This window comes from Hemibagrus wyckioides, linkage group LG11, assembly GCF_019097595.1.
Source record: "Hemibagrus wyckioides isolate EC202008001 linkage group LG11, SWU_Hwy_1.0, whole genome shotgun sequence".
NCBI lineage: Eukaryota > Metazoa > Chordata > Actinopteri > Siluriformes > Bagridae > Hemibagrus > Hemibagrus wyckioides.
The window spans coordinates 7,549,969-7,565,851 of record NC_080720.1 but is presented as its reverse complement, the minus strand read 5'-3'; the positions used below and the strand labels follow the sequence as shown (position 1 = coordinate 7,565,851).

Genomic DNA, 15,883 nt, shown 5'->3' with positions numbered 1-15,883 from the left:
TAGATAGATAGATAGATAGACTGTAGGAGTGTTGGAGGTTGATGGGAGTTTGGACGTCTGTGGCGGCCATGTTTGTCAGTCACAGATGCCGTGGCATTACAATAGAGACAAAATAATAATAATTTATTATTATTGTCTTGTTCTATACATACCTTAGAAGTGCCCAATTCTTATTGTGGGCTAGCCCCCCCCCCAACTTGCTACCACATCCCTAAAAATCTGGACTTCCCTTCTGGACTACAGATAAATACTATGAATGTACACAAAACATGGACATAGTTTTGTTCTATACATACCTTAGAAGTGCCCAATTCTTATTGTGGGCTAGCCCCCCCCCCAACTTGCTACCACATCCCTAAAAATCTGGACTTCCCTTCTGGACTACAGATAAATACTATGAATGTACACAAAACATGGACATGACACAAAGCAACACAGCAAATGTGCTTCCAAGATCCACATATAGACTAAATTTTCCCATATATAACTTTAATAACCTTGGCTTTTCCGCTAGTTCTATAATTGAATGAACAAATGTTGACAAAAGCTGCAGCAGATTGAAAAAAAAAAACGAGACTAATAAAGGCAGCTACAAGGTTAGTGGCCCACCTTCAGTTAATTTGCTCGGCTGCTACAGGTTTCAGGAGACATCCTGTCTCTGTTAACCTCTGGGCAACTGTATTGTGTGAATGATTCAGACCTAATAGAAAACCTTAATCTTAGCCCCCTTTAGTGTAACTGTAGCATTCATTAGGAAACTCAGGCAAAATGTGCTGAAGCGAGTAAATATTTTTACGGCAATAATCTAGTTCTACGATGCAAAAAGATTCAATCTGGTATTTCTGCCTTTTCCACAGAGACACAAAGAGAATCGCTACCCTGTTGCCACCAAATATGGCAGCATGGTCATATGTTTATGCAAATGGTGATTTCAGGATATTATAGTTGAGGATATTGGAATTTGATATAATGTCTCTCGAGAGTCCGCAGAAAGATTTTCATAAGCAGTATTTATTGAAACCATTTACATGTATATTTGTGAACGCTTCATAAAGATGGCCAACTGACTATCAAAGTTTTTTATCTGCTTCGTGCACCAATAGCCATCCGGTCTGGTGAGCATTGCACTCGACAAAGGCAAAATCTTCATAACCCAGCATCTTCTCTCACTGTCTGTCTCCGTCTCTTTGCCTTGCATTAATTGTGTACGGAATTGGGAGCAACTCTTGTTCTGAGTTATTGACCGAGACACCTACTGCACTAAGGAGCAGCTAGAAATTAATATGTGTTTGCTTACAGCTGTTAGTGAAGAATTAGGCCACGGAGAAAGAGAATAGAGGTCACGGAGGAGCCTGGGTGATTAGGCATGGTATCTGCAGCATTTGCCTGTTACTATTGTTGCAATTTCTCATCTAAATGGGCCCAGATGCATGACACGTGGCTACATTATATGTTTACAAACAGTTATTTTATATTGATTGCTGTCCATGCCATGTACATTAGAGAGTTCATTCACGGGCACCAAAGGGTCCGTGATGCATCTTTTCCCCTACAGCTATTCTTTTATAGCCTCGGATAATGTGTAATAATGAGGCTGATGGTGAGCTTGAGCCATGATTTAGAGAACACGCTTAAAAGTGCTTCCATGTTTATGACATCGTAACGTGGATTTTCTCTGGCTTTTTACAGGTTATTTCTTCCTATGACAGCAGGATCATGACACGTTGTTCATCTGCTTTGGTCAGGCTGCTTTTGTCTCCATTAAGGCCTTTGCAGCTTGCTGCACAGGTTCAGGGCTTGTATCATCTCACCAGGCTATAAAAAGAGGCTGGGGAGGAGAGGTTTCATGAGGTGCGACCACTCTGGAACCCAAGCCAGGGACATGAGATGGATCACCTATGTACCTGCCCTAGAGCGAGCAGGTAATGGGCAATCTAGCCAACCTTGTTACAGTCATCCATGTTTTACTGGCTCCATCAGCAGCTAGGAAGTGTCACTGCCTGTTACTCAGATCATGAAAAATGACTAACTGATCATTTCTTTCAATGAATGCAGAGCTGTGCATGATTATTATTATTATTAGTAGTAGTAGTAGTAACTGGATTTAATACCCTCCACAGCCTGATAGGTCTTCTTCTCTCTGAGACTGAGGACTGGACATTTAATGATGGCATTGCTGAAATTGTCATAACTCATAAAAGGGCCATTAAAAGGTTATTATAGAGAAGGCTGGAGCTTTTATGTGTTTAACTTCAGCATAGAGGCACCAAGCAATCTATCGGGGGGTTTTTTTCTATTTTTTTTTATTTTCCTCCTAACTCCTGCCTGCAGGGCCACCACTCTGAGCTGTGTGAGTCATATCAATTACTGGCCATTATTATAGGCAGAGCAAATGAGAGGGATATCAGAACAAAGAGGGGAGGGAAGGAGATTGCACATGTTGAAGCACTGGTTGAAAATGATGGAGATGGTGTAGAAGGACAGTATAGAGAGGGAGAGATTAAAGTGGCCCATAAGGAGTGACCAATTGGTAGTCTTTTATGGTTCCCCATAGGATTCAATGGTAGAAGCAGATCTGAGTAAGCACTGCTTGAGAGATATCCATTTCTGAGCTGGACACAAATTGGCCCATAAATTGGTCTCAATTTGGACCAAAGGTCCTGATTTGGCATATAAACAGGACTTCTTTTTCTTTTGTTCGTATATGGAATGACATGTTGTATATGGAGTCTGGTTCACTGGTACAGTAGGAAGCATCTCACCTCAACGTACTTTGAACCTGAGCTCTGGTTATAGATAAAACTCATGTTTACATGGGCTTCCACTCTCAAAAACATGCAGGTTTTAGGTTTGGCTATGATAAACTGGCCTAGGAATAAATGAGTGTGTTAATGTACTGTATATAGTTATGAATAGTCATGAAAGAGCAGGCATAAGAACTTCATAAGGACTCAACCATTATCAGGTCTACCTATATATTTGTAGGTGTAGAATTACTGAAGGTAGCATGTAAAAGCAGTAGCCAAGCCTGGTAAAACACTATAACAACAACTACCTCACTTTTAATTATTTTAATTTGTGTAGGCATTAGATAATGGACTAGCATCCAGCGTGTATTCTTGCCTCACACCCAGTGTTTCCAGGAAAAGGTTTCTGATCCACCATGGTCCTGACTGGAATTAATTGGTTACTAATGACGAATGAAAGAAACTTGCCTTTTCTAAATCCTTTCAAAGACGAACTGGAAAACTTTCAGATGTCACATTAAAATCACATATTTTAAACATATTGGTTTTCCAAACGTTACTTCTAACAATAGAATTAAAAAGCAGCTATCAGGCATTCATTTGCGAACCTAAATCATAATATCAGTCCTTCATAATAGTACCAGATCAGGTCACTGGTTAAGTCTCCCACCGGCTGAGCTGATTATCTCTTTGTTTTTTCTTGAGCATTTTTCATAGAGAAAACTGAACAAAGAAAGACAGCGTCCTACACACTGAGAACATCAATCAGCTCTGTGAACCCTACACACCACATGAGTGATTCACTGAAGCCTATAGCGCTGTCGAAAACGTTGAACTTGAGTGTTGCAACATTGCCCTCTACAGAGGAAGAGAGAAAATGTCATGAGAGCTGTGGACAAAAGAACAAAGGAGCCCCATAGGAAAAAACACAAAGGAACCGAAGGCAGAGAAAAACATGACCATAAGCACAGCATCTATTTTTTATGCAAAGTGCCTAATTGTTTTGTTGTCAGTAATAACTAGGCTTTAATAACAAGCAATCAGTGGTTGTGCATATGCTTTTTGTCCCTATTATTACTTTCCATTCATCACACATCAATCACATATTAATTTTTCATTTCATTTACTGTTATACATGGTATTTAAATAGTTCCATTAAGCCATGACAGATGAAGGCCGCGTCATTCAATGTGGTGATTCGATAGGTGTGTCTAAGCACTGCAGAGGAAATCTGGGCAGCCGACTCACACGTACACCTTTGACCACTCGAGTGACCTCTATCACAACCGTCTACCACACCCATATCTACCTGAGTGCATCTCCCTCTCTCTTTCTCTCTCTCTCTCTCCATTTCCTTCACCTCATTCACCTTCACTCTCAGTGTCAACCTCTGTCTCATCACCAATTCCCTAGAAGCAGGTATGCTACTTTATTTCATTTTAATCACTAATAGTTTTCTCAGTGTTTCAAGAATGATCTCTTTTTTTGTGACTGAGAGTCAATGCAAAACTGACCTCTGATGCTTCCTTACAGATTAAAATGGGCTTCTTCGAATTCGCCAAAGTTATGATGGTTGTGTACAACTTGTTAATCCTGGTAAGAGCATTGTGTTTTCTCATTAAATGTATGCATGTAAGCGTAAGATGGGAGGGGCGGTGGTGGCATTTAGAAGAGTAATTACATTTCGGTATTTATAGCCTGAGATTTTTATGTGCCGTATAAAGTATTAAAGAGACTCAGTTTGCCTGTGAATATGCACACAGTAATTTATACTCCCCATAATGCAAACATATAACAAAGGCACTTTCAAACTATATGTCACAGACGTGCGCCGAAGTCTATACCGTCAACAAGGCAATTACAGTTTCTTACATGCAGCAATTTTCATCTCATTAACTTGAAAGCTTCTAATTTTCCCAACTTGGTTTGATAGCTAATGGTGATGAAACTCTGCAATCACTAGGAGATGTTTTAGAGCAGTTGATTCTGCACTCTTGCCCATTTTGTATGCTTTAATTGTTAAGGGTGATTTCACAGCATAATGGAGGATGGTTTTTATTTTCCTAAAAGCAATTTTAAAATGGCATTTCGAGATGAGATTGCTTTATCATGGAACCTATCACGATTGGCTCGGATGTCAACAGGTTTAAGATTTCATATTTTTTGTATTATCACTATACTATAATATAAATATAATGTTTCTTGTTTTATAATATAAATATAATGTTTCAGCTCAATGTAAGACTTATTTGCCCTTAAAACCAAACGGCCTTTAGGATGTTTTTGATTTAAGCTGCTTTCACATTGAACAATCTGTACTGGATGGTACATTTACAGCATTATGGCAGACACCCTTATCCTGAGCAATTGCGGGTTAGTTGAATTTTGGTGGTCCTGGGATTTAACCTTCTAAATCAGGAGTCCATAGCCTTAATCACTTAGCTACCACTTCCCTAATACTGAATAGAGGCATTGATAAATAAAATATCTTATGAAACTATGCTAATTAGTGGTAGCGTTTCACAGTAAAATGGACTGTGGCATATTTTCATACGTAACCCATCATGGGTGCCAATCATGGTTGCTTTAAGCTGGTCACAGCCTGTGAAGCCAAACTGTGGAGGTTGCAGTAGTATATGTTGCTTTGCAATAATAGTTTGAATTCAATTTAATTTGTATTATGCTTTTAAAATGGACATTGTCCCAAAGAAGCTTTATAGAAGATTTATATTTAGACCCGTAATGGTGGTAGTGCCTCTGACTCCCCTGAGACGGCACAAGTCACTTCCAAATGCAAGCCAAATAGCTTTTACTTTCTCAATAAACCAATTCCCTGGTGAAATTTAGTTTAAAATGCATGCTTCACTCATGCTGTGGAGTTTCAAGATTACAAATTCTGCTATTTATTCATGTATGGTACCTTCGCTACTATTTCATCTCTCCTTCAAGCATGGTAGGGTTTCTATTTTTGTCCTCTTCATCCGGATCCTGCCCTTTGGGAATCTCCCTGGCCTTTTGCTGTTCTGCAAAGGCAGTCCATTCTGTCCTCTGGAGTTTGTTTTTTAATTTAATTTTTTTTGCATTTACCTTTCCCATAAACTGATTTGCATGTAATATCTTTTTATGCAACTTCTTCTCAGACGACATTCCCAACATATTGTATTTTATTATAAATTCGAGCCTCTTCTGCCGAAAGAAAGGACAATACCAAAACGAATGTGACAGGCAGCAGGAAACATTTGGAGATAGGAACTTGAGTGTAATATGCTTGTCATATTTGTTTAGCTGTGAGCTGTACTGATTATCAAAAGCAGGTGGGGGGAAAAAAAATGTCGCGTGATAAATGCATAAACTCCTCTGGAACCCATGTTGAAATTGGTGTCAGTGAAAGGTACTTCAGAGTCATGTAGGCTTTATGGGACATGCGGCACAATCACAGAGGGACAGCTGTGACAGCTGTGATTGCATTTGACGTAAACGGTCAGGTTTCACACGTGTCATGTTTGAACTCACAGATTGGCATCAACCCTGTCATTAACCAGTAGGCTACAGCAACAAAGAAAATGAAGTAAAATTGATATAGAGTTCAAGATATTTGACACAAAACGACATAAAAATACTAACCTTTAAAATCAGAGGTTTTCCGTTTAAAGGTTTTATTGTCAAATTCCATGCAATTCATCTTTAGTAACTGCCTCTTCATGGTCACAGTGGATTAAATTAACCTCCCAGTTTGTCTATATTTTGGGAATCAGACCCAAACGAATTACTGAGAAGATGTGCCAATCAAAAACTGTGTTAGTGCGGTTAAAAACAATCCGATACAAATCTAAATAAAAATACAGCTAAATACAATCCCAGACATGGATATTTGGAGCACTAATCAGGCACACATACAGATAGTGTCATTGGGTTACACCTCTATTAGAAAGGTTACACCATTATACACAATGCTTCAGGCTCATCTACAGACAGAGACACCCTTCTGTGTTTGTTATGGAGCTTTTTTAACATTAATTAATGACCCTTAATTAATGAACATGTTGCTGCACACTTGCCTCAGATATTCTGAGTAAAAAAATCCATGAAATCATGAAAAAACGTCCACAACAACTTGGTTATTTAAGGTGTATATGCAAACTGAATAATCAAATCCCTGTTTTGTTTTATTCAGTCGTTTAATTCATAAGCAAAGAAGAAAATCAAGTCCAAGTCATTAGTTGAGACGAAATTACATTAAAAAGAAACATTTGTGTCACATTCTATAGGATTTTCTCCGGATCTGGTACGAGTACAAATTTACAATGCTATATGTGACGTACAGAATGGCACGAGTCTGTTTATAAGTATTTATATTTACCTGGCATGAATCGATGACATAATATCTGATTACATAATAGATTATAATGTAATCTTTTGATGTGACATTAATATTGTAATACATTTTATACCCTAGGTCTATTGAATGCTCACATCTGATTGGTCACAAGGGGTTATTACATTGCTATAACAGTACAGCTTAGACAATAGTGCCAGTTGCAAAGTTTGTATTAATGTGCTGTTTGAGGACACAGCGATAATCCAAATCTAACAATAAATAAATATGCCTTTAATTGTCGACAAGTTGAAGTTTTCTGGAAGCAGATATTTTTCAGATATTTATGGAAGATGTCTCTAGTGTCAGCACTTTGTAATAGCCAGTAAGTAAGTTTCCTACCACAGGAAAAGGCTTCAGGGTAAAGAACTTCTCGGTAAAATGACAACCTATTTATTTATTTATTTATTTATTTATTTATTTATTTATTTATTTATTTATTTATTTATTTATTTTTGTCTTATTAAAATTCAAGACAGGGAATGCTGCTGTAATGTAACCAAATACACAAACTTGTTGAGTTGTTAAATTTAACTATAAATGTTTAAATGTATTACGTATGGCTCATTTGTAATGTAAAATTTTAAATGCTGGCATATTGCTGTGGTTTAAGAGGAATAAGACACTTTAGGTGTATTTTTGTACGACTAAGTATTTCGTAGTTGTAGCGTTTTAGTTCAGCATAACATTAGTATGGTCTTTGTTATAACCTCATATATTTATACTTTATCAAGTGTTTCATATGATGTATACGTATAATGCATTATACTGGATTTTTTGGATGGTTTCTTAAATATTCAAATACAAGTTTTGATGTTATTTAATGCTTTTTTTCAGATGGGAGGAGCAGGCTTGATAACTGCAGGGTTTTGGATGCGGTTAACTGGAGATGTCCTGGGATCGACCTTACTGGGGGTGTTCTATGTGAACACGGTGGATACCATCAGAGTGGACATATTCTTCATTAGTCTTGGAATTATAATGGCCCTGCTGGGATTTTTGGGCTGCTGTGGGGCAAAAAAAGAAAGCAAATGTCTCCTGATAATGGTACTGAAAAGCAATCACATTATCAAGTAATGACATGAGTTGTAGATTAGCATCTTATCAATTAAGTTTTTAATTAAACGAAATTAAATATTATTAATCATTTGGTAATTACTATGCAGAAAATGTAAAGTTGATTTCTAGTCTGCTATAGATTAGCACATTGCCATATGACCCCTGAAACATATAATTACTTGGTAGTACAGTTATGCTTATTATAAATCTCCACTTTCCCCAGTTCTTTTCCATCATTGCCATCATTTTCATCTCGGAGCTGACGATTGGGATGTTCGCCCTGGCCTATTCTTCATATGTAAGTTTTGCTCTTGGGTCCCAGCCTCCTCATGTGTCTTCTAACCGTTCCTGTTCCGGCCTATTTTATTCGAATGTACAATTTTATCATTTTATCATTTTTTTCTGACCATTATTAAATATGAGGAGCTGCCGTTGGCTCCGGTGCATTCTGTTTCTTAATGACTATATGATTGCTCCGAGCTGTGCGCCAGTGCTCTCACTCCCAGCAATTTATTCACCTCTACAACTGAAGTTCAAGCATTTATATGCAAAACAGCCTATTTACATATATTGCTGTGGCCATTTAGTGAAACCTATAATAATTCTGAGTGAGTTATGGAAAGTGATTTAGGAAAATAATGCATTTTAATCAAGTAAATAAAACATGTTTAGGCAAATTCCTCTTTTGGAGGAAATCTTATTGGTCAAATGCAGTTTTCAGTTTTATTTATGTTCAGATGTCACTGGAAATAGTCCATTATTCCTTCAAAACCTGCTCAGTTTTGTTGCAGATAATTCTACTTCCTGACTCTTAAACAGCACTATATGAATGAAAAAGATTTGGGCTCAGGCGCCGATCCAATTCTGCTACGGCTATTCATTAGCAAACAGGAAGGACCCGAGAAGGACATATGTTTGAATTATGGACAGTCTGAACTGTTAGGGGGAACATTAGGCATGCACAAGCTCATTTAATGTGCTGTTTGTCACCATCATTGACAAGCAAATGTCCATTTTTTCATTCCAGTGCCAAACGAAATTGTCGTTTTAATAATGTATATGCTTGTCTGTAACCGGCTGCATCTGCTGTTTTTAAGATAAATATGGAATGCGGATGCATTACAATATCACTGTAATGTAAATTTGAACAGTGTACGCATCTACCTGAATAATCAGTACTGGCGAGAGTGATAAGTCCTGACATGCTTAAATGTATTGCAGTACTGCTTCTATTCCCTGCTGCAATTTGACGCTGGAGAATAAATCAGAAACCCAATATGTATGGACAAAGATAACAAGTGTGCAATGACATATTTGGGACGATTTTGCTCACCTTATGGGAATAAGCATCAGTGATACAGAGCGATACATTAGCAGAAACATATCACACATTAGGAAAGCCTGAATATTTCGATTTTTATACCATATCCTCCACACGCTGTATTTCCGTATAATAAAACATGCAGCATACTGTTAAGACACCGCCTTTGTCTGGGTTTAAATATATCATATTGCTATATTAGTGTAGTATCGAGTCTGCTTTCTGGAAAATGCTTTTCTCAGCAGGTCTGAGGTCTGTGCCAGTTATGAGTTGCATTCTCCGCTTTACAGCGCTAGAGATGTCGGCTTTTAGCAGGCTCACTTTCCCTACAGCACTTTGTCCTGCCAACATAGATGGTGATGGATTAGCCGAGCTAGTGCATAATAACCCTACTGATCTGTGTTCCTCTGCTTTCTTCACGGGGGACGAAGGGGGGTCTTTTAATTGCCGCTTGTCTGCACGTCCCCCCAGGCATACAGAGGACCGCTCGCGCTGACCCCCCCTCAATCACTCACTCCCCCAATCCATCCATCTTTCTCACAGAATGTCATGTCATCACTTTAACCAAAGCAGAGGTAGAAACAAAGAGAGAGGGTAAGATTGGCACCACATTTTTTGTTGCCAGATAGTTGCCCCATCGGTGTATCCGTTTGGATGGTTTGCTGCATAAAGTGATAATTTGATCCAACATAATTGGTTGAAACCTTTCCAACCAAATGCATCAATATATATGGAAATTTTCCCATGATCAGAGCCTACAGAAGATTATCATCTCCAGTGTTATTGCTCTGAGTCTTTATTTGTTTTGGCTGAATACCTTGACGGGCCTTACTGATGGCCATATGGAAGCACAATAAGGGAAATGGGTTAGCTTGAATTAAAATGTGGATGCACATTTGGCCTTTTTTTTACTTCTTTCAGATTGGGAAATTGCTAAAATCATGGGCCAGACCTGTCCTGCAGGATCAATATGGAAGAGATTTGCACTTCACCAGCCAGTGGAACATGACCATGACAAAGGTAAACCAAGGCTTAAAAGAAAAGCATCTCCCATTATGGTGTATGCACCAAATGACCCACATCATCTGTGGCTCAGGATTGTGGATAGCTAGAATTTGTTATTCATGTATCCATAGCCTTTTAAGACCACCTTTAGTCCAATTTAATGTAGGTGAATATGATATGAGTTCAAATTTGGCTTGCTAAATAAATTGTCAAAGAGAACTGGTAATGAAAGTGTGATAAAAATGCATGTGTTGCTTTGGGATCAATACTCAGGCATGTAGCTATGAAATGACATCAAAATGAACAACTCATTATATTCTTGGAGCAAAACATGCTGAATTTATAACCTGACATATCTTCTGTTTTGTTGCATGATAGCTGCAGTGTTGTGGTTTTAATAACTACACTGACTTCGTTGGCTCCTATTATTCTAAGCTCTATGGTGAGATTTACCATTCCAGCTGCTGTGGAAACACAACAATCATATGTGACATGCAGAACGCACGTAACAGCACGGTAGAGGTGAGGAAGACACAACGCTAAAATGAAATTGTATTGCCTGAAAGTTATTATAGCAGAAGCATCAGCAATGTTATCTGTTGGTTTTATCTAATCTACAATATACAAACTGTCTACTAGGAATAAAATACAACAGTTAGAGGAAACGAGTCAATGACAGGAGTGAAGTGTGTCCTGATGTGAGGTGGAAATACTGTCACCACCCTGAAGCTGTTAATTGCAGCACATTAACAGCATGTTTTATTCCACAATGATTTGTTTTTAATTAATTGATTAATTAATTAAAATTAAATATAAATTACATTAATATTTACTTCACTTGAGTACTTTGAAGCAGTTTCTGGCAAAAGAATTTCCTTCATGATGAATAAAATTCTTATCTTAATTTAATTAAGACAAGATAAAAATCTTATCTTACATAGATCATACGTAATTTGTTTATATATAGATAGATAGATAGATAGATAGATAGATAGATATATTAGATATATATATATATATATATATATATATATATATATATATATATATATATATTAGGCATAACTTTATGAGCAGTGACAGGTGAAGTGAATAAGACTGATGATCTCCTCATCATGGCACCTGTTAGTGGGTGGGATATATTAGGCAGCAAGTGAACATTTTCTCCTCAAAGTTGATGTGTTAGAAGCAGGAAAAATGGACAAGCGTAAGGATTTGAGCGAGTTTGACGAAGGGTCAAATTGTGATGGCTAGATGACTGGATCAGAGCATCTCCAAAACTGCAGCTAGTGGGGTGTTCCCAGTCTGCAGTGGTCAGTATAACCCTAACCCTAACCCTAGACGACTGGATCAGAGCATCTCCAAAACTGCAGCTCTTGTGGGGTGTTCCAAGGCTCATTGATACATGTGGGAAGTGAAGGCTGGCCTGTGTGGTCTCATCCAACAGACAAGCTACTGTTGTTCAGATTGCTGAAGAAGTTAATGCTGGTTCACCTTCAGAGAACTATTGGACTCCATGCTTTGATTGGTCAGGGCTGTTTTGGCAGCAAAAGGGGGACCAACACAATATTAGGCGGGTGGTCATAATGTTATGCCTGATCAGTGTACAAACTGTCTACTAGGAATAAAATACAGCAGTTAGAGGAAACGAGTCAATGACAGGGTGGTGTGATGTGTCCTGATGTGTCCTGATGTGAGGTGGAAATACTGTCACCACCCTGAAGCTGTTAATCACAGCACATGTTTTATTCCACACATACCACAATGATTTGATTTGAATTAATTAATTGCATTCATTTTACTTGTGTACTAAGTACTTGTGTACTTAGAAGCAGCCTGGTATTAAATAGCATATTTCTAACACAAAAATGCTGGTCATGTTCATGGTAATAATAGGATTTTCTTGCTTCAGGGCTGTTTTAAAAAGCTTGAAAACACCCTACATGAACAGCTCTACATTCTGGGAGCATCCGCGGCAGGGGTTGCAGGTATCGAGGTAAATTTCCGAGCATAATCAAAATTTCCAAGATTTTCCAACTTGTTCAAACATACAAAGTTGAATCATTTTGTGCTTTTTCTGACTCTTAGACTGGAGCGATGCTTGTGTCCTTGTACCTATTCTGCTACCTGGACAAAGATGCCAGTTGAGATGATCAAGTCTGCACTTAAAATAAGAAAAATGGTTCCTCATAAGTTTTTTTTGGATAATTTGAGGGTTCTTCAGTTACTAAAGGACTTCTATATGAAACCCTTTCTGATAGGGAAACTCTCCGCTGCAGGGTTTTACTTCTACAAAGCGTTCAACCAGAACGCCATATCTTTGAGAGTTCTAGATTTAGCCATTTTTTAAACAGTTGTACAAGTTGTAAATAGATTTTTACAGTAGTGTAGCGGTGTGGGACAAGCCATCAGCTGTCAATGTGACTGAATTCTGGCAAACAATCGAACAAGAAGGTTTTGGCCAACAGTTGGTTTTCCTGCCTTTAACATGCTGTGATGTATCTTTAAGTAAGCATAAATGATATATTTCACTCTACTGACATGGAGCTATACATTTTTAGATTTGGATGTTGGACAAAGGTCCAGTTTAACAAAACATGGTGGTAAAATCTTGCTAAAACATAGAGAATATGGACAAGAAAACCTAATGAGTTAAGTTTGCACTAAAATACCAAAACTGTCACAATGTCTGATGCGCCTTTACCCCCAAGATTTTAAACGCAGTAGTCACTTTTGAGGTAAACTCACTTAAAACCTAATTCAGTGGCTGTTTAATATTTCTGAGAAATATTTCAGGAAACTCTGTATAGTTTAAAAGACTGTATATAGAAGACTGTGACAAAGTTTCACCCTATGAAGGGTTTTCCCAGGCCGCCACATGGTTATTATATTTCAGTAGTGAAATATAAGCCAAAGCTTGTAACACAAATTACATACACACTACTGTTCAAAAGGTTGGAATTACACAAAAGGTTTACATTTTTCATGAAGACTCAAGTAAGTTGCAGGATACATGAAAACATATACTCAAAACATCAGCAAAGTAACTTTCACTTTAAACGACAATTTCATGCTTCGAACTTTGCTTTCCTTAAAGAATCCTCCACATGCAGCAATTAAAGCCTTGTAGACCTTTGGGATTCTAGCTGTTAGTTTATTGTGGTAATCTGCAGAAATTCCACTCCATGCTTCCAGCAGCACCTCCCACAAGCTGAATTGGATTGATGGGCAATTTTGTCATCTAGTCAAGCTCATCTTGCAACAGCTCAATAGAGTTGAGATCCGGTGATTGAACTGGCCAATCCATTACAGACAGAACTCCAGCTGCCGGTTTTCTTCCCTAAATTGGTCTTGCAATTGGTCTTTTCGAGCAGTGCTCTGGGTCAGTGTCTTGGCTCCAATCCAGTGCTGTCCACAGGGTATGGCATGGCCTTGCAAAATGGAGTGATAGCCTACCTCGTTTAAAATTTCTTTCACCCTGAACAAAATTCCCATTACCAACACCAAAGCACCCATCAAGTTTTCTCCACCATATCAAGCACTCCTCCAGCATCTTTTCTTTTGTGCTACACCTCACAAATCTCTGTGATGCGAACCCCTCAAACTTAGATTCATCTTTTTATACGATCCCAATCATCCCCTGTTCAATGCCTATGGTTTTTAAGCTTTCCTTTTATAGTTACAGATATTGCTTTTGGTTTGAAATCCTGGCGTTGTCTCTTCACTGTCTTACAGGGACTTTTTAATAACAATGCAGGGTGAGGACCCATGATGGGTTTGCTTGTCAAACTATTGACACTGATGTTTTATCTCTGCAAGATATCTTCAATTTTTCTTGGACTTTATTTCTCAAAACATCATGTGACTGATGAATTTCTGAAGAAACTTTGAGAACATAATCAAACCAACAAATGCTGACACTCCAGATACTCCAGTGGCCTGAAGAAGTCCAGTTTTATTGCTTCCTTAAACAACACAACCAGCTGTGTTGACAATTTCAGGTTTTTGTTAATGACAAATTAGCCTTGTAACATAAGTTTATCTAACACAATGTGCCAGCGGAGTGATGGGTTCGTGAGAAATTGCCTTTGTATACATACCATTAAAAATCCAGGTATATTTATTACTGTTATTCACAACATTATGAATGTCTAAACTGTATTTCTGATCAATCTAATGTTATTTTAATTGGAAAGAAAAGATTTTTCTTCACATTTCAGGAAAGTAATTCCAAACTTTTGAACAGTACATACATTACAGACATACATGTACATACATGCACACATTCTACAACTAGTTAAAAACCTCCACGCACTTTAAGCTCATCTTGTACTAAATAATGTTATTTTTCCTACTGCAAAACATTTACAGCGTGTATGACTTGTAGAGTTCATGTTTTTATAAATGACGCATGTTGATAACAAAAATTAGGTTCACAATAAGAATCACAGAATAGTAATAAGGTCCAAGAGGCATGATATATGACAGGTTCCAGTCCTTAGAGGAAAGATAAGCTATCACACATTCACTGCCGCAGTAAATAAACACCACGTCTCCTCGTTATTTTTGGTTGTCTGGAGCTTTTTTACATTCACGCACCAGAGGAAAGTCTATTGGCCATTAATTTTGTAGAACTGTAGTGAGGAAGTGCTATTCGAGAGAATACAGATGAATAGTCTTGGGTCCTGGTTAAATAAGATGCGGCACAGAAGATTTGTTTTATTGATTTTTAATAGACAATGATGTGCAAGTAAGATTATATATATGAGGATTTCGTTTCTGGTTGCATGTGCAAATAAGAGGTCTATCTGTTGTATCTGAACACAGCTAATGTTGTATAGATTGCTTGAGAAAGCAGTGGATCTGAAAGTGGGTGAAGACCTTGGTTTAAGTGCATTCTAGTCTGTAACTCAGTCTAGCTCCATCCTCCTCCATCATACCAGAAAAAAGGCCAGAGCTTAAATTTAAGTACAAAATACTTAGATGAAGAAGCACTTAAACAGATGCCAATGGACTTAAACTGGAGTATGTTGACCTCTCTTCTCCTTGAATTATTTGTTTTGGTGTTGGAGAAGTACCGCACACCTAAGACTCAGAAGAGTAGACTTACTATACTATATTGTATTTACTGCTTATTATTAAAGTCAAACATGTGTAAGGATGACAGAAGGCCAAATCAAATCGTTCATAAATCAAAAACTTCATAAAAAATAAATAAATAATAAATAAAATCTTTAAAGTAATTATTTTAAACAACACTGTAAACGGACAAAAAAAAACCCTGTAAACTTTTATTTTTTAAATAAATAATAAAATAAATTAATAAAATAAATAATAAAAAAGACTTCAATCTTATTATGAAAGAAAGGGTTAAAA

The 15,883-nt window shown here is 37.5% G+C and overlaps 1 protein-coding gene across 1 annotated transcript; it reads left to right on the top strand.

Moving 5' to 3' along the window:
* The first annotated feature begins 3,860 nt into the window (after window positions 1–3,860).
* LOC131361328 (tetraspanin-1) lies at window positions 3,861–15,444 on the top strand. Its single transcript, XM_058402361.1, has 8 exons — window positions 3,861–4,166; window positions 4,281–4,343; window positions 7,960–8,169; window positions 8,405–8,479; window positions 10,424–10,522; window positions 10,886–11,029; window positions 12,420–12,503; window positions 12,596–15,444. The coding sequence occupies exons 2-8, from the start codon at window positions 4,287–4,289 to the stop codon at window positions 12,653–12,655; spliced, it is 729 nt and encodes a 242-aa protein (XP_058258344.1). The 5' UTR covers window positions 3,861–4,166; window positions 4,281–4,286; the 3' UTR covers window positions 12,656–15,444.
* The last annotated feature ends 439 nt before the right edge of the window (window positions 15,445–15,883 follow it).

Excerpts from the sequence above, each read along its gene's own strand:
- LOC131361328 (XM_058402361.1), top strand. The coding sequence starts at position 4,287 with ATGGGCTTCTTCGAATTCGCCAAAGTTATGATGGTTGTGTACAACTTG. Across the intron at positions 8,480-10,423 it reads CCCTGGCCTATTCTTCATAT|ATTGGGAAATTGCTAAAATC; the intron begins GTAAGTTTTGCT and ends TACTTCTTTCAG. Across the intron at positions 10,523-10,885 it reads GGAACATGACCATGACAAAG|CTGCAGTGTTGTGGTTTTAA; the intron begins GTAAACCAAGGC and ends GTTGCATGATAG.